At 42.3% G+C, this 25466-nt stretch overlaps 1 protein-coding gene across 1 annotated transcript; it reads right to left on the bottom strand.

Annotated features, from left to right (window-relative positions):
• Positions 1–9392: 9392 nt before the first annotated feature.
• ZC3H15 (zinc finger CCCH-type containing 15) lies at positions 9393–15407 on the bottom strand. Its single transcript, XM_061557049.1, has 10 exons — positions 15254–15407; positions 13153–13248; positions 12798–12906; positions 12483–12635; positions 12279–12370; positions 11933–12112; positions 11347–11493; positions 11156–11254; positions 10890–11031; positions 9393–10098 (listed from the first exon to the last, which is right to left on the bottom strand). Exons 1-10 carry the CDS (start codon positions 15329–15331, stop codon positions 9917–9919), a joined length of 1278 nt encoding a protein of 425 aa, XP_061413033.1. The 5' UTR covers positions 15332–15407; the 3' UTR covers positions 9393–9916.
• Between the last annotated feature and the right edge of the window lie 10059 nt (positions 15408–25466).

Consider the following 25466-nt stretch of genomic DNA (forward strand, 5'->3'; position numbering starts at 1 on the left):
TCTGTTACTACAGCAGGTCTCTCTGTTACTACAGCGGGTCTCTCTGTTACTACAGCAGGTCTCTCTGTTACTACAGCGGGTCTCTCTGATACTACAGCGTGTCTCTCTGTTACTACAGCAGGTCTCTCTGATACTACAGCAGGTCTCTCTGATACTACAGCGTGTCTCTCTGTTACTACAGCAGGTCTCTCTGATACTACAGCGTGTCTCTCTGTTACTACAGCAGGTCTCTCTGATACTACAGCGTGTCTCTCTGTTACTACAGCGGGTCTCTCTGTTACTACAGCGTGTCTCTGATACTACAGCGGGTCTCTCTGTTACTACAGCGGGTCTCTCTGTTACTACAGCGGGTCTCTCTGATACTACAGCGGGTCTCTCTGATACTACAGCGGGTCTCTCTGATACTACAGCGTGTCTCTCTGTTACTACAGCAGGTCTCTCTGATACTACAGCGTGTCTCTCTGTTACTACAGCGTGTCTCTCTGATACTACAGCGGGTCTCTCTGTTACTACAGCGGGTCTCTCTGTTACTACAGCGGGTCTCTCTGATACTACAGCGGGTCTCTCTGATACTACAGCGGGTCTCTCTGATACTACAGCGTATCTCTCTGATACTACAGCGGGTCTCTCTGTTACTACAGCGGGTCTCTCTGTTACTACAGCGGGTCTCTCTGATACTACAGCGGGTCTCTCTGATACTACAGCGGGTCTCTCTGATACTACAGCGGGTCTCTCTGATACTACAGCGGGTCTCTCTGATACTACAGCGGGTCTCTCTGTTACTACAGCGGGTCTCTCTGATACTACAGCGGGTCTCTCTGTTACTACAGCGGGTCTCTCTGATACTACAGCGGGTCTCTCTGATACTACAGCGTGTCTCTCTGATACTACAGCGTGTCTCTCTGATACTACAGCGGGTCTCTCTGATACTACAGCGGGTCTCTCTGATACTACAGCGTGTCTCTCTGATACTACAGCGTGTCTCTCTGATACTACAGCGTGTCTCTCTGTTACTACAGCGTGTCTCTCTGTTACTACAGCGGGTCTCTCTGTTACTACAGCGTGTCTCTCTGATACTACAGCGTGTCTCTCTGATACTACAGCGTGTCTCTCTGTTACTACAGCGTGTCTCTCTGTTACTACAGCGTGTCTCTCTGTTACTACAGCGTGTCTCTCTGATACTACAGCGTGTCTCTCTGTTACTACAGCAGGTCTCTATGATACTACAGCGGGTCTCTCTGTTACTACAGCGTGTCTCTCTGTTACTACAGCGTGTCTCTCTGTTACTACAGCGGGTCTCTCTGTTACTACAGCGTGTCTCTCTGATACTACAGCGTGTCTCTCTGTTACTACAGCAGGTCTCTGATACTACAGCGGGTCTCTCTGTTACTACAGCGGGTCTCTCTGTTACTACAGCGTGTCTCTCTGATACTACAGCGGGTCTCTCTGATACTACAGCGAGTCTCTCTGATACTACAGCAGGTCTCTCTGATACTACAGCGTGTCTCTCTGATACTACAGCGGGTCTCTCTGATACTACAGCGGGTCTCTCTGATACTACAGCGGGTCTCTCTGATACTACAGCGGGTCTCTCTGATACTACAGCGGGTCTCTCTGATACTACAGCGGGTCTCTCTGATACTACAGCGGGTCTCTCTGATACTACAGCGTGTCTCTCTGATACTACAGCGGGTCTCTCTGATACTACAGCGGGTCTCTCTGATACTACAGCGTGTCTCTCTGATACTACAGCGTGTCTCTCTGATACTACAGCGGGTCTCTCTGATACTACAGCGTGTCCCTCTGATACTACAGCGTGTCTCTGATACTACAGCGTGTCTCTGATACTACAGCGGGTCTCTCTGATACTACAGCGTGTCTCTGATACTACAGCGTGTCTCTGATACTACAGCGGGTCTCTCTGATACTACAGCGTGTCTCTCTGATACTACAGCGTGTCTCTCTGATACTACAGCGTGTCTCTCTGATACTACAGCGGGTCTCTCTGATACTACAGCGGGTCTCTCTGATACTACAGCGGGTCTCTGATTCTACAACGGGTCTCTCTGATACTACAGCGTGTCTCTCTGATACTACAGTGTGTCTCTCTGATACTACAGCGGGTCTCTCTGATACTACAGCGGGTCTCTCTGATACTACAACGGGTCTCTCTGATACTACAGCGGGTCTCTCTGATACTACAGCGGGTCTCTCTGATACTACAGCGTGTCTCTCTGATACTACAGCGGGTCTCTCTGATACTACAGCGTGTCTCTCTGATACTACAGCGTGTCTCTCTGATACTACAGTGGGTCTCTCTGATACTACAGCGGGTCTCTCTGATACTACAGCGGGTCTCTCTGATACTACAGCGTGTCTCTCTGATACTACAGCGTGTCTCTCTGATACTACAGCGGGTCTCTCTGATACTACAGCGGGTCTCTCTGATACTACAGCGGGTCTCTGATACTACAGTGGGGACTCTGATACTACAACGTTCTCTCTGATACTACAGTGGGGACTCTGATACTACAGCGGGTCTCTGATACTACAGTGGGTCTCTGATACTACAGCGTGTCTCTCTGTTACTACAGCAGGTCTCTCTGATACTACAGCGGGTCTCTCTGTTACTACAGCGGGTCTCTCTGTTACTACAGCGTGTCTCTCTGATACTACAGCGGGTCTCTCTGATACTACAGCGAGTCTCTCTGATACTACAGCAGGTCTCTCTGATACTACAGCGTGTCTCTCTGATACTACAGCGGGTCTCTCTGATACTACAGCGGGTCTCTCTGATACTACAGCGGGTCTCTGATACTACAGCGTGTCTCTCTGATACTACAGCGTGTCTCTCTGTTACTACAGCAGGTCTCTCTGATACTACAGCGGGTCTCTCTGTTACTACAGCGGGTCTCTCTGTTACTACAGCGTGTCTCTCTGATACTACAGCGGGTCTCTCTGATACTACAGCGAGTCTCTCTGATACTACAGCAGGTCTCTCTGATACTACAGCGTGTCTCTCTGATACTACAGCGGGTCTCTCTGATACTACAGCGGGTCTCTCTGATACTACAGCGGGTCTCTCTGATACTACAGCGGGTCTCTCTGATACTACAGCGGGTCTCTCTGATACTACAGCGGGTCTCTCTGATACTACAGCGGGTCTCTCTGATACTACAGCGTGTCTCTCTGATACTACAGCGGGTCTCTCTGATACTACAGCGGGTCTCTCTGATACTACAGCGTGTCTCTCTGATACTACAGCGTGTCTCTCTGATACTACAGCGGGTCTATCTGATACTACAGCGTGTCCCTCTGATACTACAGCGTGTCTCTGATACTACAGCGTGTCTCTGATACTACAGCGGGTCTCTCTGATACTACAGCGTGTCTCTGATACTACAGCGTGTCTCTGATACTACAGCGTGTCTCTGATACTACAGCGTGTCTCTCTGATACTACAGCGTGTCTCTCTGATACTACAGCGTGTCTCTCTGATACTACAGCGTGTCTCTCTGATACTACAGCGGGTCTCTCTGATACTACAGCGGGTCTCTCTGATACTACAGCGGGTCTCTGATTCTACAACGGGTCTCTCTGATACTACAGCGTGTCTCTCTGATACTACAGTGTGTCTCTCTGATACTACAGCGGGTCTCTCTGATACTACAGCGGGTCTCTCTGATACTACAACGGGTCTCCCTGATACTACAGCGGGTCTCTCTGATACTACAGCGGGTCTCTCTGATACTACAGCGTGTCTCTCTGATACTACAGCGGGTCTCTCTGATACTATAGCGTGTCTCTCTGATACTACAGCGTGTCTCTCTGATACTACAGCGGGTCTCTCTGATACTACAGCGGGTCTCTCTGATACTACAGCGGGTCTCTCTGATACTACAGCGGGTCTCTCTGATACTACAGCGTGTCTCTCTGATACTACAGCGTGTCTCTCTGATACTACAGCGGGTCTCTCTGATACTACAGCGGGTCTCTCTGATACTACAGCGGGTCTCTGATACTACAGTGGGGACTCTGATACTACAACGTTCTCTCTGATACTACAGTGGGGACTCTGATACTACAGCGGGTCTCTGATACTACAGTGGGTCTCTGATACTACAGAGGGTCTCTCTGATACTACAGCGGGTCTCTGATACTACAGCGTGTCTCTCTGATACTACAGTGGGGACTCTGATACTACAGCGGGTCTCTGATACTACAGTGGGTCTCTGATACTACAGAGGGTCTCTCTGATACTACAGCGGGTCTCTGATACTACAGCGTGTCTCTCTGATACTACAGCGGGTCTCTGATACTACAGCAGGTCTCTGAACCTTGGAATTTGAACCCCAGATCTCAAGGGACTGCTGCATGGCTGGAACTTTAGAATGTGGAACCTTTGGCACCTGAGGCCAGGAGTTTGAGACGCTTCGACCTGGGATCCTGGTGACTGATAATGTTGTACCTGGAACATAGGAACCTGGGACCTTAGAATCCGTTGAAACTGTAACCGCGGGGCCCAGAGATTGCTGCATGGCTGCAATCCTGACACGTTGAGCACTGGAATTGGGACTTTGGACCCTGGGGCCAGGGATTTCAGCCATTTGGCTCAAACTCTAGAACTTGAGAGCAAACCTGAGATCCTGGGAACTAGGCCCTGAGACTTAGGCACTTGGACCTGGGACCCTGACAACAGAACAAATAGAAATAAATGCTTTGAGAACGAAAAGCCAGGTATAGTACATGGAACCCAAGGACAATAGGACCCAGAAACTGACACACTGACACAATGGGGCCCCGAGACCTGGGATCCAAAGACCTTTATAGCCTGAGACACGTGGACCCTAATAAAATAGGATACTGGGACCATATATCCAATATCATGGACTCCAAGAACCCGATACACCAGTACATTGACACCAATACACAGGACCAAATACATTGCTACGTTAGTACTTCGAACCCTGAGAAACAAATACAGTACAGATGCCTTGGGATGATACACGGGGGCCGTAATACACGAACCATTGATACCTATGATCCTTTAAGCAGTGTTTCCCAGCCCAGGACTTGTATAACCTTGGTAGGCGGGCACTCGATTTCAATACAGCTTGGCCCAACAACTTGTCCCCAAAACACACTCAACCAAACCTCAGCTATCTCAGTTCAGTGCTTAGATTGCTCGCCCAGAAAACCAACCACTTGGATGGTACTTCAACCCTTGGACATCTGTATTGTTAAACCAAACCTACAAAACCTTTCCAAGTATTTTCATCTGAATCTGTGATGCTGCTGCTGTGGGGCTTGGCAGAATGAGCATTCCTCCATAATCTTTCCGTTCGGCAAAAAGTATCACTTTGAATACAAATATCTGCAGGCGGGAGACATCTGGGGTTGATCATCTTGAGTTTAGAGCATCAGAGCTGAAGGTGATCGCTCTCAACATGTGTTTAAACTCATCAATCGAGGTGATCAAAGCTTCTCTCGTGACATTTTCGTGCAGGGTTATTATTTACCCTTTAATTCCACGTTAATCAAAATTCGGCCAATGTTGTTGATGCATTCTTATCCAAAACAGTAGGCTTCCCATGTGAAGGCTGGGAAACAATGCTATCTCAACCATAACAAATTCGGATTCATACAAGCTACTATGCATCGTGTTTCAGGCCCGATTAAACCATTATAATTGTTGAAATAACATGCTGTCGGGTATGGGAGTGGTACAGTATTGGTGTTCTACAGTATTTATAAAGGCGGTGGTGACATGGACAAGCGGTAGCGCGTTTGCTGCTTGTTGCAGAGGTTCACGGTTCGAATTCAGCGGCTGCTCTGGTTAATACTGCAAGTGTACTAAACAACAAGATACGTGCCGTCTGCTGCACTGTGGATGTTAAATATCCTGTGCCATCCGCAAGAGTACGCCATTGTGTGTCGGCATCATGGTTCAAATTGTAAACATTACCCGCAAATTACTCAATTGTAATGCTATACTCTGTACCGTACAGAACAATAATCGCCCCCTACTGCAAACGTTTGTCAGACCGCTCCAGAAAAAGTAATGAGACCCAGCAAAACTCTCCACAGTAAAGATACGCAGTGGACCAATACATAACATATGCACATACGGTATTTGTTTTAAGGTAACAACGTAACGAAGTAACACAATGATCTGCGTCGTTGTGGAGAAGTATAACAACATAAATACGCAGACGGGTTGTCTCTCTTTCTCTTCCCATGTCTTGGGAGATTCGAATTTATTCTTAAGTGACGGCTGGGCTCTGGCTTGAGCGTGGTAAAAGATGTTAACTTCCTCGCCTGCTATGCAAGGTTCGACCCAGACCCTGACGCCTGATGTTTATTTGAAGTTTGCGGTGTCTCTCTCCCCGTGGTCGCGTCTTCGGGTCCTCCGGTTTTCCCCTCCACATTTAGAAGCATACATTTCGATTATTTGGCTGCTATACATTTCCACATGATAAGCCATTTCTCTGAGCTATTATCATTTGTGACCAGGTCGCTTCTGAAAAAGCCCGACACAGTTCAGTGGGCTTTACCTGGTAAAATAAAAGTTGGCTCAGGCCATGGCTGGGGCTCATGGAAAATCCTGGAAGCATAAACTCAAAGCCAGCTTAAGTTCAGAATGGAGCTTTGAGCCGGCCAAGAATTGTTCCCTGGGCCGATGCGTAATTAGCTAAAAGGGGCCTCAAGTACGGTACATACACTCCGGTGGTCCACATGCAGGACACGCAAGGGAGGTGGCGACCTCTGGTGGTAAATATTTCTCAGACTAAAGAGGATTTCCCGACAACTGCAGAACATCCTATCTTACAGGGTGGTCAATGTCTTATGCCCCCCATTGTGTATTCTCTATAACGTAATACAGGAAATATTTAAAGTAAGGTTTATTTAAAACGTAAATAAATATGCAAAGGAAATAACATTTGGGGGTCAATTAATTGAGGTCACAAGACAGCTGGACCACCATGTAAACGTCAGCTTTTCTTGACGATCCACTGACGGATGAAAGCCTCCCCCCCCACGCTGTTACAAATCATGGTTATTTGACCATACTCTTTGGTTTTTTCGGTAAAGTCACGTAGGTAAAAAATACATTAATGAAAAAACAACTAAATTAAATCACGACGTTTCGGAGGAAACACAAGCTTCCGTCTTCATACTTCACCACTCTGGTTAGTACAGGGATGATTCCAACGAGTTAGTTGAAAGTGAAGTCATCACTTAACGACACCAGTTTGTATGTATCAACAGAGCCGTCCCTAGGGTACGGCGGATCGGGGCGATCGCCCCGGGCCCCGCGCTTTGGGGGGTCGTGCGCTTCGACCCATCACAAACGATGTCAACAAGCTTGCAATAAAAGATTAACTCAAAATAACCATTGGCGTCCTTTTGGAGAACATTCATAGCAAATATGCATCACAAAATAAATAAGGTGACTTTGCCTAATTATATTGTGGATAGTCTGCACGCGAAAGCTGCTTATTTTGAGTTATGCTGTTATTGCAGGGTCGTCGACATCATTATTGTTTTCGTTATCGGTAACAGAATTATTGCTGGACATTTAGAAATGTCGAGCAATAAATATGACATTCCTTAAAACCTTTTTTTTTAAACGGTGCTGGCACCAACGTGCACTTGTCCAGCCCGCACGCCAGCAAACATAACTTTTTGTTAAACAGGACTCAATGTAACAACAATAACAAAAACGTTGTCCAACGCAGCGTTATCAAACACGTGTTTCGCTTATACGCCGTTTTCCCCGAACGCGGGCGTTGATGTTTCGGCTGTACGTGACTTGGCACCCGCACAGATTCTTATTTCGTCGTCGAAAAGCAGTCCCCTGCGAGTGCTGCATCGACCGAGAAGACAATTCATTTACCATGTGCGTGTGTTTTGTGTGATAATGTAATTCGCTCCAAGACGCACAACGCAAATGATCACACATTGCAGCATGCATGTAGCCGTCCACTCGTTGAGGACGTCAGCCAGACGGACACCTCGATGGTGAATCATCATCAACACGTTCAAGTGCGGGAAGAGGGATGGAGACGACAGTTTTGTGTTGTGGACTTGAAAAATACAGAGGGTACACACACAGAAGGAATGCAGAGCGACTCGGCATCCTTTAGACAATAACAAAAGTGGCAATCATGTAGAATGAGTTAGAGATTGGGTGATAATTTTGGACCCAAGAACACAACCCTAGTTTTCCCTTAAGGTCTATTATTTGTCGAACCCGGTTTTCCCCAACACGGCATTTTCCAAGAACGTAACCCCCGCGTTCAGTGCGGTCTGCCTGTAGCGTGTGAAACGGAAGCTTCCAGACGCTTAAATTGTCATTCAGACGTCACCGGTTCGATTCCATCTTCCGGCGCGTTAGTTGAAGCAATCAAGATTCCGAAATCCCATACCCCCTTCCCCTGGTCGTCTCTCCAGCAGTATAATTGGGGTCAACAGTTGTTTGGTAGGTCGCGTGTGGTGTGGGTACACCCACCTCTCCCAACACGTCTAGGTCAGTGGGAAAGTAGAATAATTACCTCCTGTAGCGCCATCAAGTGGAGGGTTCTCCGCCAGCAGTAGCATGAGCGAATGTACCTTTAACTTGATCACTGAGAAAGCAGGACTAATGTAACACCGTGCTATTTGTATGTTCGTGCATGCCAAGAGGCATTAGTTAAATTACTTAAAAAATACATTTTTAAATCTGTAATCGATTCTGAAAACGGTTACCGGTTGTCGTTAAAGAGCTCGACTTTCATGTATATGTTGTGTTGGCAGTGGTACTCAAGCACATCACTAAAAACCACACATTCGTTAACACTGCTTTGAATGTAAACATAGGAAACGTTGTATGGCCCTTTGTGCACTCATCACCAATGTGCCATGGAAATCCATTGCCCCAAACATCTATTGTCCTGTACATTTATAATTTTAAGGCAGTGTTATTGACAAAGGAGGGGGGTTTTCTTGGTAGTTGTATGCATGGTGGTCAAAGCTCTATCCAGGAGCGATGGAGTTCGGGTTAATTTGAGATGATTTGGTCATGAGGCGCATAAAGTAGTTTTGGTTATATCAGCACTGTAAAACTGCGTGCTTCAATGTAATATACATGAGCCACACTCTTAATTGATCAATATTTACATGTTAGTACTATGGATAGATAATGAATCAGCAACTTTCCATTAACTGGCCATCATTTCACGTACAGTACAAATTTTATTAATGTAAAAGTTTGATCGCACATTCGATTAAGATGGTTGGCCATGTAAAGTTCAACATACATATATACACTACAGCCTACTTCATTTAAATGTATAACAAGTTGTAAAATACATGGCTTAGATAATTGTACGGTGCACCACCAAAAGCATGAATGTTGTTGCATCGCTTTATTCAGAATCTTTAACAGACCTGTAATGGGTGATACCTAAATCCATCACATACCAGTGTACATATGGTAGAATGTACATGTAATAGCCAGTCTGTTTATATGGAATCACTTATGGTTGAACTTTATTCAAATTTAAAACACTCATGCTTCACTCGTGAAGAAAACATATTCAGTGGCTTAAATCCAATCAAAACGGCATAAGAGGAGCTTAAAATAAACTCAAGGCTCTATTATTTACCGATTAAAATAAACGTTGTCAATGCTGGCTGATTGCTGAAGGAAAAATAATGCAATGGCTCTTACCCACCATATTTACATTTGATTGACATCTATTTAATACCATCATTGATGAACAGGTTTCATACCATCCAGTCCTAGCTGTAGCATTTGGGCATCTGTGGCTTCAATTGTGGTCAACGGAATCTAATTATCAATGCAGTAAATAAATGAAAATTTAGCACTGTTTTGCTTTTTCAAAAAGGTAAATGTCTTCTTCTTCTTTAATTTCTAATCGTCAACATCAAGGTCTTCAAGTTCCTCATCCAAGTCCTCCAGGTCATCTCCAGTGAAGAGGTTCTCGTCCACAGGCACACCATCAATCTGACCGCTGTCCAGTGATGGCTCCAGGTGCTCTCCATTGCTGGCATGATCCTCAGAGCCACCACATGCCTCTGCAAGTTTGTGGCTTTCTGTATCGGAACCACACATGAATAGTTAATAAGACAACCCCAAGCCGAGCATGATACAATGACTTAAGAGGACAGTTATTTTGTATCCTACATTACGTGTCAAATAATATTTTCTGCGGGATACAATGTGGCCCTTTTGTGTTTAATGAGAACATTTTCACGTGCCAATGCTGGAATAAGACTTCAATTTGTTTTGCGTCAAAAGGTATCTCAATGAATACCGCTAATCGGTAAATATTGAAAAAGGCACTCAGAATGACACAAAAAACATATCGTATTCACTTGCATAACTATTACATTGGGAAGATAATGGCGAGTTTGGAAAGGTAATGTGGAGCTATATCTTCTTGGTTCTTTCGGTAAAGTCACGTAGAAGGGAAGTAATAAAATAATAATAAAACAGAATAAAATAATTCTCACGACGTTTCCTGGTCTTCACCTGAGGACGGCTGCTTGCATTGTGGCCGAAACGTCGTGAGAATTATTTTATTATGTTTTATTTTTATTATTTTATTACTTCCCTTCTACGTGACTTTACCGAAAGAACCAAGAAGATGAATCCCTGCAGTCACGAAAGCTTTAAATCGAAATTTAATGTGGAGCTACTCGACTGAGTGCTATATTGCCATGGAAAGATTGTTAGATAGAGCACCAAGAGTGTTTGGGAATATGGGAAGTCACCTCACCATCCAATAACTCTTCAAAGCTAAACTCTACTGTAATTTATGCACTTGCAAAATACAAAAACATATTAAATAGATGTGTGTGTGTATATTGCACTCTTAACGCACCCTGATCAGCAGATACTGCATTTCGGGATGGCACGTTGTTGAACCTGTCCTCTTTCCGAGAGACCGATATTCCTGAAATGTCCACCTCCTTCTCCACAAACCTGCTCTCGTCTATCTCATTCACATCCCCCTCATCCTCCATCTGTAAAAAAAAAATCAGCAAAGCTTATAACTTTCAATGGAACGTTTAATAAAACCATTTTGTTGACGTATAAAACCATGTGCTTTTTAAAGTGTATTTGTGACTAAAATATAACTCGACATACCTCTTCATCTGACTGTGGTGCATATTCTGTCTCATCTGCCTCTTCATCATCAGCATTGACCAGATCTGGATGAAACTCAAACACCTCTCGTCCACTAATCTGCACACGCATAACAAGACCATTAAAACACTCGTAATCACCGTAATACAAATTGTAGATTTAAATACCATCTCATGTCTATCTATACACACCCCAAGTGTTTTTCCAGCTTTGTAATCTGCTTTTCTCTTCTCCATAGCTTTTTGAAATTTCACGACCTTCTCCTCTCTCTTTTTCATTTTCCACTCCAAGAAGGTTTCCAATGTGATCTTTGTCACATTTGGACCGAGCGCATTTCTCTGAGAAAACACAAAAACATCCAAACCAATTTAGACATGCCATTTTGTTTGTAATGTGATGGAAAATAAAAGACAGCAGTTCTGTTATCACAAAGTCATACAATCATGTGAAGGTCTTTAAATGTTAAGAGCTTGCTTCTAAATGTTCAAACAACACTCTGATGGGGTTTCCGGTTGTAGAGCTTGTTTTACAACTCAAAACACGTGGTACGAGTAGACAATATCATAGATATACACCACAAAAATAGTAAAAAAAGAAAATCCAAGTGGACCAACTCACGAAAGATTACTTGGACAGTTTGTAAAGCTAAGTTTAATGTAACAAAAAACTCCTTGGCAATGGTAACAGCAATGCAAATTTTGCATCTTGAGGTTACAAGTGTTCAGTATGAATATTGTAGGTTTTCAAATCTCTACTTCTGACTCATGTCTGCCTTGCCTCTTTTTCTATGAGGTCCTCCAGTGAGATTTCCTCCTCTTTCTCATCTGTTTTCTTTTCTTTCTTGAGAACAAATCCAGGTGGCAAGGCATGTCGGTACATGCAGCTTGGGCCATTGGGGCAACTCCAGAACCAGCCATACTTCTGGCTCTCAATGGCATCCAGGAAGAATTTGCAAACCTGCAGGAAAAAAATTACATGCAGATTAGAGTTAATCAGACTTACTTGTCTTTTACAGTAAAACATTGTAAGTCATGTAAAAAATAAGAATAATCCTATCTTCAAATAGCACACATTTTAACACCGTAAAACTCAACTGCTTTCTATTAATTACTGAAGCTCATACAATTTCTGTTTTGGTTTTCTGCAGCTCATCTTCACCATGCTTCTTATTGATGACCTCTTCCAACTTTGCCTCATCCCAGTTCTCCATGTCATCTGTTAAATAAAAGTGCCATTACAACGTTGCATTTCAATTGTGTTCATTCACAAAATGCAAAGTATAATCCAACTTTCACTGAAGTGGATAAATGAGTCGGAGGCCACTTACCTTTTTCAAGATCATCATCTCGTGCATCCACATACATGCTGCGCTTCTCTGCCTTCCTTTCCAACGACAGGTCGTGCGAGAACTTACATTTGTCTCCCTTTTTACACTGTCCTTGTTTGTAGAAGGCACAGACAACTGATTTGGGGTCCACACCTGTAAAGAAACAGTTAAGGTTCAGTCTCAATTCTCCAGAATGCTGAATAAAATGTCATCAGACCAAATCAACAACAGAAAAGTTCAATTTATTTTTTTAGTAAATGAATATTGAGACATGATAAAAAAAAAACGCATGAAACATTTAAGGCTTGTTATTACCTTTGCTTACTTTCTGAGCAGCAACTACTGGCTTGAAAAGTGCATTCAGTTCCTCGATTTCTTTCAGCTTGTCATCTTTTTTACCCTTCTTGTCATCTGCTGCTGGTACCTGGAATAATCAGACGTGTTTCCGACTGACACAATGAGCGCGTTTTGCACCATTTTACCCTCGCTCATTTTAATTTCACATTATTTAATTGGAAGATTACTTTAATTGGAAGATTACTTAAATGTTCCACTGCACAAGGTTGGCTATTTTTAATATATCGAATACAGTACAGCAAACATTTGTAATTGGCGGAGTGCATATAATTGAAACATGTTATACATACATATTTAGAAACAGATACCATACCACTTTGGTTCCTGGATTTTTCACTTGAGTAACAACTTGCTTGATGAACTTTTGTTGTTTGGCTCCTTTTTTATTCTTAAGACCAAAGGTTTTGTCCTAGGGGGTAAGAGGATAGACACATTTCAGTCAATATTTCCAAGACAGGGATTATAAATCTTGACTTAAAGCTTTCGTGACTTCAGGAATTCATATTCTTTGGGTCTTTCGGTAAAGTCATGTAGAAAGTTCAAAGAAAATAACAAAAATGTTCTTTCAACCTATCTACGTGACTTTACCGAAAGACCAAAAGAATACCGGGATTATAAGTTATATATGTTATAGTCAAAGCCACAATTGATAAAAATAAACAGGATAATTAATTTGATCACTTTATAATTTGAGATTATATTGGATGGTGAAATTCCACTATTCTCAGAAAGCTGCACACGGTTCGTGACGAACCTACAATTCAACAACACAAACCTCATAACAAATGACAGGCAGGAGACAGAACATGTCAAGATGGCCAGAGTTCCCTGGTGTTGGTGTTCCACTTGGCTCAGTAACAAACACATTAACCCGAGAGCCTCATAACACAACCGGGGTTATGACATACAAGGTTATCACGTCACCCAGAGACATGCTCGCCATACGGGGAGCTCAGCAGCATCACACCCTGCACACTCCTGAGTCGATGCATCTAAATCTTATAATGAAGACTTTATAATGCAAAATGAAGATCCTAAACTGCAGGCCTAGAGCCTAGCCTACAGCCTCTACATTCAAGATCCTGGACTGGTGACCCCTTTAAAAGACTCACACAGGCTACTCTATAAGGGAGGTAAACTCTTGACAGGAGACGACAATTTAGACTGCTTAACCACTATAGACTAAGGACTGCCTTTAGACAGTGGATTCGAGACTGACACAAGCACAGAAGCAAAGACATGCGAATCTATCCAAGAGACGATACAAGATACGAATTGGGACATTGCACAACGTTTTCTACTTTTCCACGTTTGACACTGCTGAGAACATTTACAGAAGCCTCTATAGAGTATAGACCCTGGACAGCCGACTCTAAAGAAGACGCTAAACAGGATTGTGGACGACACGAGACTCTATACAGGAGACTTTACATAAGAGACTACTTTACATAGGAGATTCTACACAGGACATACTCTACACAGGACATAGACTCTACATAGGAGGTTACATAGAAGACTACTTTACATAGGAGATTCTACACAGGACATACTCAACACAGGAAAGACTTTACATAGGAGACTCCATACAGGAGAATACTTTACATAGGAGATTCTACACAGGACATACTCTACATAGGACATACTCTACACAGGACATACTCTACACAGGACATACTCTACATAGGACATACTCTACATAGGACATAAACTCTACATAAGAGATTACATAGGAGACTACTTTACATAGGAGATTCTACACAGGACACACTCTACACAGGACACACTCTACACAGGACATAGACTCTACATAGGAGACTAGTTAACACAGGATACTCCATACAGGAGCCTACTGTACATAGTAGACTCTACACAGCAGAGACTACACAGCAGAGCCTACACTCGCCACTCTACACAGCAGAGACTCTAGACTCTACACAGCAGAGTCTCTAGACTCTACACAGCAGAGACTCCAGAGTCTCTAGACTCTACAGTGCAGAGTCTCTAGACTCTACACAGCAGAGTCTCTAGACTCTACACAGCAGAGACTCCAGAGTCTCTAGACTCTACAGTGCAGAGTCTCTAGACTCTACACAGCAGAGTCTCTAGACTCTACACAGCAGAGACTACACAGCAGAGTCTCTAGACTCTACAGTGCAGAGTCTCTAGACTCTACACAGCAGAGACTACACAGCATAGACTCTAGACTCTACACTGCCACAGCTCGCACTGTCAGACACACGACGACTCCTCTGGACGAGGCCGCCGCCGCCGCTGGGCCACGCGTCCACAATGGCCAGGCCCGAGGAGCCGCTCCGCTCCGGGGGTCGTCCGTCCTCCCTCCCGCGCTCCCCCTACGGGTGGGCCTCCACTGAGGCTCCGCAGCCACCACCACCGCCGCCGCCGCCACGACTCACCTCGATCACTTTCTCCTTCTTCTTCTGATCCGCCTTCTTCCCCGGAGCCGCCGGCGCGGACACCTTCTTGGGCGGCATGGCCGGGCGAGGTGGCGGAAGCGGGGGGGGGGACGCGCGGTGCACGCCGGGGGAGGGCCCACTCCTCCTCCTAACCCAGAGCACACCGCGACACGCCGCTTCCGGCGCGGAGGGGAGGGGGACGACGATGACGCAAGGGGGGTAAGATGTCAGTGCAGAGGTTTTCCCTCTCTCCCTCTAGATCGCGTGGGTGTCAATGCAGAGGTTTTCCCTCTCTCCATCTAGACCGCGTGGGTGTCAGTGCAGAGGTTTTCGCTCTCTCCCTCTAGATCACGTGGGTGTCAGTGCAGAGGTTTTCCCTCTCTCCCTATCTAGACCGCGTGGGTGTCAGTGCAGAGGTTTTCCCTCTCTCCCTCTAGATCACGTGGGTGTCAGTGCAGAGGTTTTCCCTCTCTCCCTCTAGATCACGTGGGTGTCAGTGCAGAGGTTTTCCCTCTCTCCCTCCCTCTAGATCACGTGGATGTCAGTGCAAAGGTTTTTCCTCTCTTTCTCTACCTCTAGATCACGTGGATGTCAGTGCAGAGGTTCCCCCCCCATCTCCCTCTAGATCGCGTGGATAGAAATAATTCTTTAATTTCTATTATTATTTCAATTTGAAATAATAATAGAAATAAAATAATAGAAATACTTATTTTATTTCTATTATATTATTTCCATTATATTTATTATTATTATTATTATTTATTTTTACCTACGTGACTTTACCGAAAAACCTAAGAGTATAAATAAAATAATTATTTCTATTATTTTATTTCTATTATTATTTCAATTATATTTATTATTTTTTTACCTACGTGACTTTACCGAAAAACCTAAGAGTATAACGTAATAAATAACATCACCAGCAGATGGCGCTATAGGCCAACCTACCTGCATTCCACTAATAATACAACTTACTGCGATTGCAAAGTCGGCTTAATGTTGTTCTCGAAGCAATAATGATATCATTGGAAAATAAAGAAAATACACAATAATTATGGCCGAAGATGTTATAAAGGGGAGCCTAAAATAAGCAAAGATATTGTATTGGTAAAGTGGAAACACTCTTATTCCATGGGTCTTTCGGTAAAGTCATGGTAGATAGAAAAAAATTACAACAAAATAAAATAAAGTGAATGGAAACACTCTTACCTGATGGCCTTTTGATGGGAAGATGGAACCATAGCAAGATGACAATTAAATATTGTAATATTTCGCTTGTTTACCCAGGAAAGCCTCGGTGAGTCTGAAGACTATATTTCAGGAGGTTCTTGCCAAAATGTTGCAGCTACTACGTGTATGATAAAAGAAATTACAAGTAGATTTTTCAGCATTGCGATGTTTTTCGCGAATACCTCTTCCATTGTATATATTCTATAGCCATCGGAGCAGGGGGAGAAGATACAAACCCGACACAGATAGGTGTATGAGTCAGGAATCGAATTAAATACATCCTTGCTGTGAGGCACACGTGTTACCTTTATGCCAACCCATCATAGAGATAATCATGGACAAGTGGAATAATTATACGACGATTTTCTCGCCAAAAAACGGTATATGCTCGGTAAAAAGAAATGTTTCAGGTAAGGAGGAGGATTTTCCATGTCACATCTGAATTGGTAAGGAGTGCCCTTTATGGTATTAAAAAAGAGAAAACTCCTGGACTCGACGAATTAACTGGATATCATCAAAGAAGCGTTAGATCAATATCAGTGGACCTATTCACAAAAATGTTTGCACGTAAATGAAACACCGTGCTTCAGTCATGATATGATGCCTCAATAATTATGAAAAAAAGGAAGACAAACTGATGCAAATACTTCTTGATCCATGTACAAGTATAACCCGTAAAAACTAAGTTTTCACTATAAATCCTTTATATGCGTGGCGGCTAGAGTCCTCTCGTCCTCTGGCTTGAGATGGCTGCCACCTATGGGTCAGATGATTGCATGGCACCATTAAGCAATTGGTAATTAAATATAATATTTTTGTCCTAAAAAAATTTTCACGAACATTAATTGTCACGCACAACGAGTCTGTGTGGAAAATGTCAGCTCGATTGGATCACGGGAAGTGGGTTAAAAAACGACCGAAAGATTTGCACGGTCGTAAGCAAGCAAGCAAGCAAGCGCGCAAGTGAACTTAATATAAAGGATTTAAAAAATATACAGCAGTTACACTGACATTGCACGAAGAGAGGAGTAAAATATATCCTCATATCACATGCTTTTAAATTGTTCACAATGCTATCTGAAACATATTCCATAAACACCAACAATATATCGATTTTTTTTCTGTTTTATAAATTTGCATCGGTGTTCTGTAAATACAGCATCGATATGACATTGTATGATTGTTTTGAATAGATTAGTACAAATACTAGTCTGAAGAACATTGACAGTTTTACTGGGCTATGTTACTATTTGGCCATATGGTTTTCCATTTAATTCCAATGCGCGGGTTAAATTCACGTGCTCTCTGTTGGACAAATATGGGTTGGATGTGTACTCTACCTGCCTGAGATTTCTATCAGTCTTGAGTCAGCAGGGATGCCATTATAAGATAAAAGCAATGGGTCGGTCCTCTTTGATTACGAGTTAAGAGTGGGTGTGCATTGGGTGGACTGTGTTCATCCCCCATGCTGTGCTCGATTTAGAGGTAATTTCTGACCAACTCAGCGATCTGTGCAAGGTTTTCCAGATGAACTCTCCAGATATTGAAAAAATATAGGTGACTTCAGAGTGGGTTCATAACAGTGATTTATCATAAGCCGTAGTTGCCTCAACTCATGCAGGTAAGATGACAAATCATTGGGTATTTTACAATATTCATGTAAGTCTGAGCGAGTACCACCAATAACGTGAAACATTTTGTCCATGATTAAATACGCTAAAATAAAATGCAAGTACTGTATTTAAAACACGGATTTAGATATGCTCCAATTCAACTTCTATTGAACCTCCCACACTTTGACCATCGTCATGTAAGAAACAAATTTAAATTGAGATAAATGGTTTCTATAATCACAGAGGTGTACATGTAAAGTATGGCAGACATTCCTTAAAATGATGGCATTACAAATTAAGATAGAAAAATAAGTTAGTGTTGAACTTAAACACAAGCTCTTAAAATATAAGTGTATCTTTACATAGGCTATATTTTCATTTTACTATCATCTAAAGTGCAATAAATCATAATCAGATTAATCATTAAACGACTTTGCAAATGTCAAAGTCATTTTGAAACATGTAAAAAGTCACTGAAATTTTAAATTTTTATAAATCCTAATATTGTAATGTAATAATATTAATGCAGTTCATTATAAATCATTATTTGGCCTGATTTGCATCTGGTTGCCACGAGAAATTTAAATATTTCACCCAGACACCCATTTAGATTTACACTCGTAATTATGTTTATATTTATCTCCTCATTCTAAGATTTTAGACAGCTTAATGAGATGAGCAACATCTTCAGACACGTTTATATTTAACGGCTATGCCAATAAAAAAATGTAAGTAACTCTTTGGGTCCAAAGCTTTAAAATATGAAGCTGATGATTTAAATATATCGGTAATTTGGTTTTAAATTCTTCTTTCATGAAATACATAACGAGAAAATGGTTAACTTTAATAGAAATTTTACTCTACAGAGAATATAACACTGCAGCAATTTATCCATTTGATACAGTTTATCCTTAAAACAGTTTGCTGACGTGAAAAGTTGCATCATCATCATAATCAACTATGCTCTATCCACAAGTCATTACCATTATATGAAACAAACAAAAACATTTTTCGATTTGAAGCTTTCGTGACTGCAGGGATTCATCTTCTTGGTTCTTTCGGTAAAGTCACGTAGAATGTAAATAATAAAATAATAAAAATAAAACAATAAAATAATTCTCACGACGTTTCGGCCACAACGCAAGCAGCCGTCCTCAGGTGAAGAACAGGTCCGTCGATAAGACAGAGTCTTAAGACAGAGTCTTATCGACGGATAAGACGTTGTGGCCGAAACGTCGTGAGAATTATTTTATTGTTTCATTTGTATTATTTTATTATTTCCATTCTGCGTGACTTTACCGAAAGAACCAAGAAGATGAAACAAAAAGCATGTTAAATAAAAGGAGAGATAGGAATAGGGATGAAAATGGAAAAAAATCGTATACGTAGAAAGTGTGAAATGTTCATGAAAAGACTGGACGTAAATTAGTGACCAGACAACTAAAATGATTTAGGATATTAATATTAACTTTTACATGCTTCTCTCATCAACATACATATGCTAATCCTACATGCTAACCTAAGCTCTTATGCGTTACGGAAGGTCATTAACTTTGCACTATAATCCAACATGCTAATCTAAGTTCATTTCCTTTAACATGCCACGCTATTTATTACCTTTACACTATAATACTCCATTAACACTACTTCGGCTACCTTTGTTCTCAAAAACGTATATCAACTTTTGCTGGTAACAGCTTCTCTTCACAAGGCAGCAGACATCGTGCTGCTCACAGCAGACATCGCGGCTGTCGCGATTTTCACCTGAAGACGATGGCTTGTGTTGCTATCGAAACGTCGTGATTTATTTGGTTTTATTTCGATTTAAAGCTTTCGTGACTGCAGGAATTCATCTTCTTGGTTCTTTCGGTAAAGTCACGTAGAAGGGAAGTAATAAAATAATAAAAATAAAACATAATAAGACAGAGTCTATCGACAGACATGTTCTTCAGCTGAGGACGGCTGCTTGCGTTGTGGCCGAAACGTCGTGAGAATTATTTTATTATGTTTTATTTTTATTATTTTATTACTTCCCTTCTACGTGACTTTACCGAAAGAACCAAGAAGATTATTTGGTTTTATTTCTACCTACGTGACTTACCGAAAGAACCAAAGAGTATGATTTAGGATATCCTAACAAGAAAATAGCAGCATGAAAACTGAAAAAAGAAAGTTTGTGATTGGTACATCACAAATTCCATGATGTGAATTATGATATATGCTAAAATAAGAATGCATGAGATGGAATCATAAAATGAGTCGAGGAATTGTTTATGGAAAATTCATATTGACTACAAAAAACTTTTTGATAATAATACTAAAATTTGCGTCCATTGCGGACAAAGGTCTCGCCATGCCGAGTAAGTCATGGATGTTGTCTGACCATACTTCACCACGCTTTTTAGTTTATTATTAGGAACTCACAGCCGGCTTAAGACCCCACCAACCTTTCAAAAATGCCTCTTTTTCTCTCTACTTCTCCATTTGGTCTCTTTCGTCTTTCTCTCCCCAGTTACTTCTCCCTTATTTTCCTCCTCTGTATGAATGGCACCCTGAGATATATTGTTTTAGGTAGCCTTATACTTAATAATTATTATTACGGCTATTTACCAAAGAAAGCCTCAGAGTTTCGACTCTTTTTTTGGGCGAGTCCAGTTTTTTTGCAGCATTGCTATGGGTATTCCGAAATGTAGCAATTTGCATGCAATATATTAGCATTGGGATGTTTGGTCAATACCAGTTTAGCTATGGGAGGAAACGGACACGCTGGAGGAAACCAATGCAGAACAGGGGGAGAACATACAACTCTATATCGTCGAACGCAGGTTCTTCCTGCTCTGAGGCAGAGATGTTGCCACTGCTATTGCTGGGTCAATACGAGTTGATTGTGTGGGGCCATGACCGGATCAGATATCACCCCCGTCACTGATAGTAACGGTGACCTGAAATTGAACCCAGGTCATCAGGTTCATAGTGAGGCACACAAAACACTGAACCACTCTTTACCCATAGTGCAAATTAGAGAGATTATATTGAGTGCAAAGGAAAATAACTGGGCTTGGATGAAATGAGCCAATTTAGCGGTACATTATCCTGACCATTAACCTGTTGTAATTTTGTGAATGAATAGCATTTTAAATAATATTTTACAGGAAAAATATCTTATTTTACAGTGTAAAATAACATATGAACATTCATTTTTATGCAATGTGAAATTAAAGCAGCAGCTCGCAAATGCACAATCCTTCATATTCCTGTTCAAGGGCAGCGTGACAATTATAACGATACATCTTTTAAAGTATTATGCACTCTTTAAATATCTGCTGAAAAGCTGAGCACCTGCTTTTCGCGTGACCTGATTTCAGTCTTTCACGTGAATAATGTTGAGCAGTTGGAGTGGAGCCATTCCAGTGCATGGCAATAGCAAAAACAGCTCGGAGGCATTGAGCTTCACAGATGTGCTGACTCTTGCTTGGCTGCACTCAGTCCATAGGGTCTGAGCATGCCCTGTCAAGAGTTGGGTCAGTGCTCAGTGAAATGAACCTAATGCCTTGCTCTTCAGCCAGGGGGCATCATGCTGGGACAAAGCAAAGGGGCGGAAGACTAAAGAAAAAAGTTAAAATTGCATTGTTATTTTAATAAATGAAAATGACATCATAATTCTTTATTTCATTTTCAGATGCTTATATAGTTTTTTAGGTGTTAATATAGAATGCAATTGTAAAATAGATTTCATGCTCAAACATGCAAAGTCTTAGTTTTTTTTCAATTCAGAAGAATAGCATCAATACAGCAGACTACTTGTGAACTTTTAAAATCTCTCCATCTATAACACAGGCATGTGGCTTTAACATGAAATGGAATAAAAACTGCAAAGTGCCAAAAGGAAGCATAGAGATATGCATGCTGCCAATTATTGCACTGATGGACAGAAAAGATAATGCTTGGAACACAATCTAGAGACATTACATTGAATATTAAGAAAAGCAAGTGGGTTCGCCAGAGACGATGTCCACTGCAGAGATTGAGCGACAAGATGAGTTGTCTGCAAGAGGTAGAGAGCCCTTGATGCATCGCAAGCGCATTTGCGTTTGCGATGGTCTGGGAGGCAGCCTTCATCCCGCAGTGGATACGTCATGCCTTATGATGATGCAATGTAAAATATATTTAGCTAATATTTACTACGACCACCACTTGACATTTCATTGCATGTATGTTTGGTGGTGTAAGCGATTGACAATTACATGCTTTGTAGTAGAATCTACATACACAAATAAAAAAGGATCTCAACAGCTACGATTGCCTATACGTTGTGCCCAGCACAAGCAAGACGTGCGTAGAAGCCAATACACACGTGGCTCGCTAACAATGTAATGACAACGCTCCCACAAACGAGGCCAGCCAGCGAGCCATTTGAGCATTAGTCATGCACACATTCTGCGCCCCGAGCATCATCTCCTCTCGCAGGATTTTTTTGTTTCTCCAAACAGAAAACCAGGCAGCTGCGGTGCTGCGCAATGTGTATTGTGATTTTTTTTTCTTGGCAACAATGTAATGTTGCATTCCGTAGATTTGGTGGCATTTATCAGTCAAACAGAATCAACTTTCGTGGGAAAAAGTTTCTGGCATCCATACGCATGTAGGCATATTTTCTCAACTATTGTAAGACCATGATAAAATGTAAAATTAACGTGAGGGCTATGGATCATGCAAGCACAATACTTCTGAGAATCTAACCAGCTAAGTATACAACTGCATTGTTAATTTCAATATTGACTTAGTTAATTGAATATTCAACCAAATATGGTATTTAGATTTGAGAAAACTGTTTTGTTCAAATATTGTAACGGTTATCTTTCCGTACCAAAAAAAAAAAAATCTGAACCCTAAACGTTGCTACAGTACTTATATTACATATGAAAAGCTTGCAATATTGATTAGTGGCAAAGGTTAAAGTAGTTGAGGGATTACATATGGACTTGGTCAATATAGTGCCAAAGGGGCCTGGTCAATATAGACAGGTAATTTGATGTATGTACCCTAAGGGTGACAGAGATTGCCTCAGGTTACACGAAAGAACTTGGATCTGTGCAAACTAACAACTGACGTGAATTATGGGTTTTTGCACGAAAAATGCATTTAAACTATGTTAGCCCAATTTAATTCAATATTGGGTTGGATGTTTTAGTGTATGGAGGTATGGATTTATGTCTAGGCTTTATCTGCTCTTAACAAATTCTATGCAGTCTTTTCCACTTGCTCATCAAACAAACTTTACATATAATAAAAACACATTTTAATATAAAATGTATTTTGAGTGCAGGCGTTTTACTTTTGTACAAATTAAAGTCGGTGTCATATTTGGCAGAAACTGTAAAATAGCTTCTTGGGAATGACAAGAGAGACATTTTCAAACAGTGCATTATCAGTGGATATTGGCTGCTATTACACGTGGATTGTAAACCTGGACATTGACAATGATAATGGAACAAAGACCGCAATATACACAACAGACACACGTATGACAGCAATTACGCCGAGGGACAAATAGTGACACACATGGATCGGAGAACTAACACAAACTAGAAGCATCATATTGACTGTAAATAAAAGTAAATGGCCATGGGCAGGATACATCATTTGAAGGGATAATGGCCAATAGACGTGACTGGTGACAGAATGGCAGCCAAAGGAGCGAAGAAATGTGCAAAGGGTCGTCCAATTTCAGAGGTGAAGCGATGAGATCGGCCCAAGTACAGGAGCTCGATGGATTGTGGCATTGTGAGAACGTGAGAGAAGGAATGACTTTGGGAGACCTTCATCCATGGCTCATGGTGGTGAAATTTCGTTTCGATAATGAGATGTACTTTTATTGGAGGTCCTACCAATTATTCATTTTATTGTATTCAACAAATAGCATGTTGTCTTTCTTAACGGTAATTAAATCCCACTCTTTAAATACGTTACCATAATAATATTAAATCCCAATTACCATTATAACAAACTTAAAAAATACATGTTTGCAGCTTGCATGATTACACCCCAAAGTGCTCACCGTATTTACATTTTCAATATGGCCATGCCTATACCAACACAGCCTCTGTCATCATTATCACCATCCTGCAAAGTAAATCCACTGCTTGACATTGTCGCCAGCTCTCATTGCCTTACAATATCATAATTCACGAGATAATCTCTTTCAATCACCTCTGTGGCGGTCATCCTCTTGGGGGCCCTTTTTTGGTTGCCATTCCACCACTACTCTGATCATGCCCACATGTTAAACTTTTTTCACACCTCACATAGCCAACCTTGTTAATCGGCTGGCTACGTACTTAAAAGTCAGTATGGTGTCTCTATATTCCATTTGTTTTCAGATCCATGTGCTTCCCTTCCTATGTGTCATTGTTATTTAAAGCATGCACCTCTCCAGACTTCTTTTGTTGCATTTCCTTTGTCAGTATCCACGTTTGTAGTCTACGTCATGGCAGCCAATTATGCATTTGTTTAAAACTTTACCCTTGTAATATTCAAAATAAAATGTACATGTTCTACTAAATAGTGCATTGTACATTGTGTTGAACACACAATATATCTTACAGGTGTTGCATGCGAAAAGATGTTGTAACCATATTGAGTTCTGCATCTGGGTACATGTAGTAGTCAGGTTGGAGGCACAGCGCAGGTTCCTGGGGCTTGGCAGCAAAGTTTATGACTCACAAGTAGATATGCTCGTGATTGCTTTATAGGTATATGAACATGGCCCAATGATCATCTCTGTCGATAGTCAGGGGAGGGAGGTCAGCTGAGTGGTACATTTCTAGTGACATCGGGGATGTCACTGTATGGTGCCGGCCTAGAAGGGTAGTGCCGTTCGATGTTCCTACATCGTGGACAGCGCCGTGTGGGTGGCTGTGTGTAGTACCAGCCCTAGCGTGGACAGCGCCGTGTGGGTGGCTGTGTGTAGTACCAGCCCTAGCGTGGACAGCGCCGTGTGGGTGGCTGTGTGTAGTACCAGCCCTAGCGTGGACAGCGCCGTGTGGGTGGCTGTGTGTGACACCAGCCCTAGCGTGGACAGCGCCGTGTGGGTGGCTGTGTGTGACACCAGCCCTAGCGTGGACAGCACCGTGTGGGTGGCTGTGTGTAACACCAGCCCTAGTGGGGACAGCGCCGTGTGGGTGGCTGTGTGTGACACCAGCCCTAGCGTGGACAGCGCCGTGTGGGTGGCTGTGTGTGACACCAGCCCTAGCGTGGACAGCACCGTGTGGGTGGCTGTGTGTAACACCAGCCCTAGTGGGGACAGCGCCGTGTGGGTGGCTGTGTGTGACACCAGCCCTAGCGTGGACAGCGCCGTGTGGGTGGCTGTGTGT

Source organism: Lethenteron reissneri, chromosome 23 (assembly GCF_015708825.2).
Source record: "Lethenteron reissneri isolate LAM-NWPU_2019-01 chromosome 23, ASM1570882v1, whole genome shotgun sequence".
Classification (NCBI taxonomy): domain Eukaryota; kingdom Metazoa; phylum Chordata; class Hyperoartia; order Petromyzontiformes; family Petromyzontidae; genus Lethenteron; species Lethenteron reissneri.

Bases quoted from the DNA above. Each gene is read 5' to 3' on its own strand.
- ZC3H15 (XM_061557049.1), bottom strand. From the start codon at position 15,331: ATGCCGCCCAAGAAGGTGTCCGCGCCGGCGGCTCCGGGGAAGAAGGCG. The intron at 13,249-15,253 runs GTGAGTCGTGGC...CTTACCCCCTAG, and splicing joins AGAAGGAGAAAGTGATCGAG to GACAAAACCTTTGGTCTTAA. The intron at 12,371-12,482 runs GTAAGTGGCCTC...TTTATTTAACAG, and splicing joins AGATGATGATCTTGAAAAAG to ATGACATGGAGAACTGGGAT.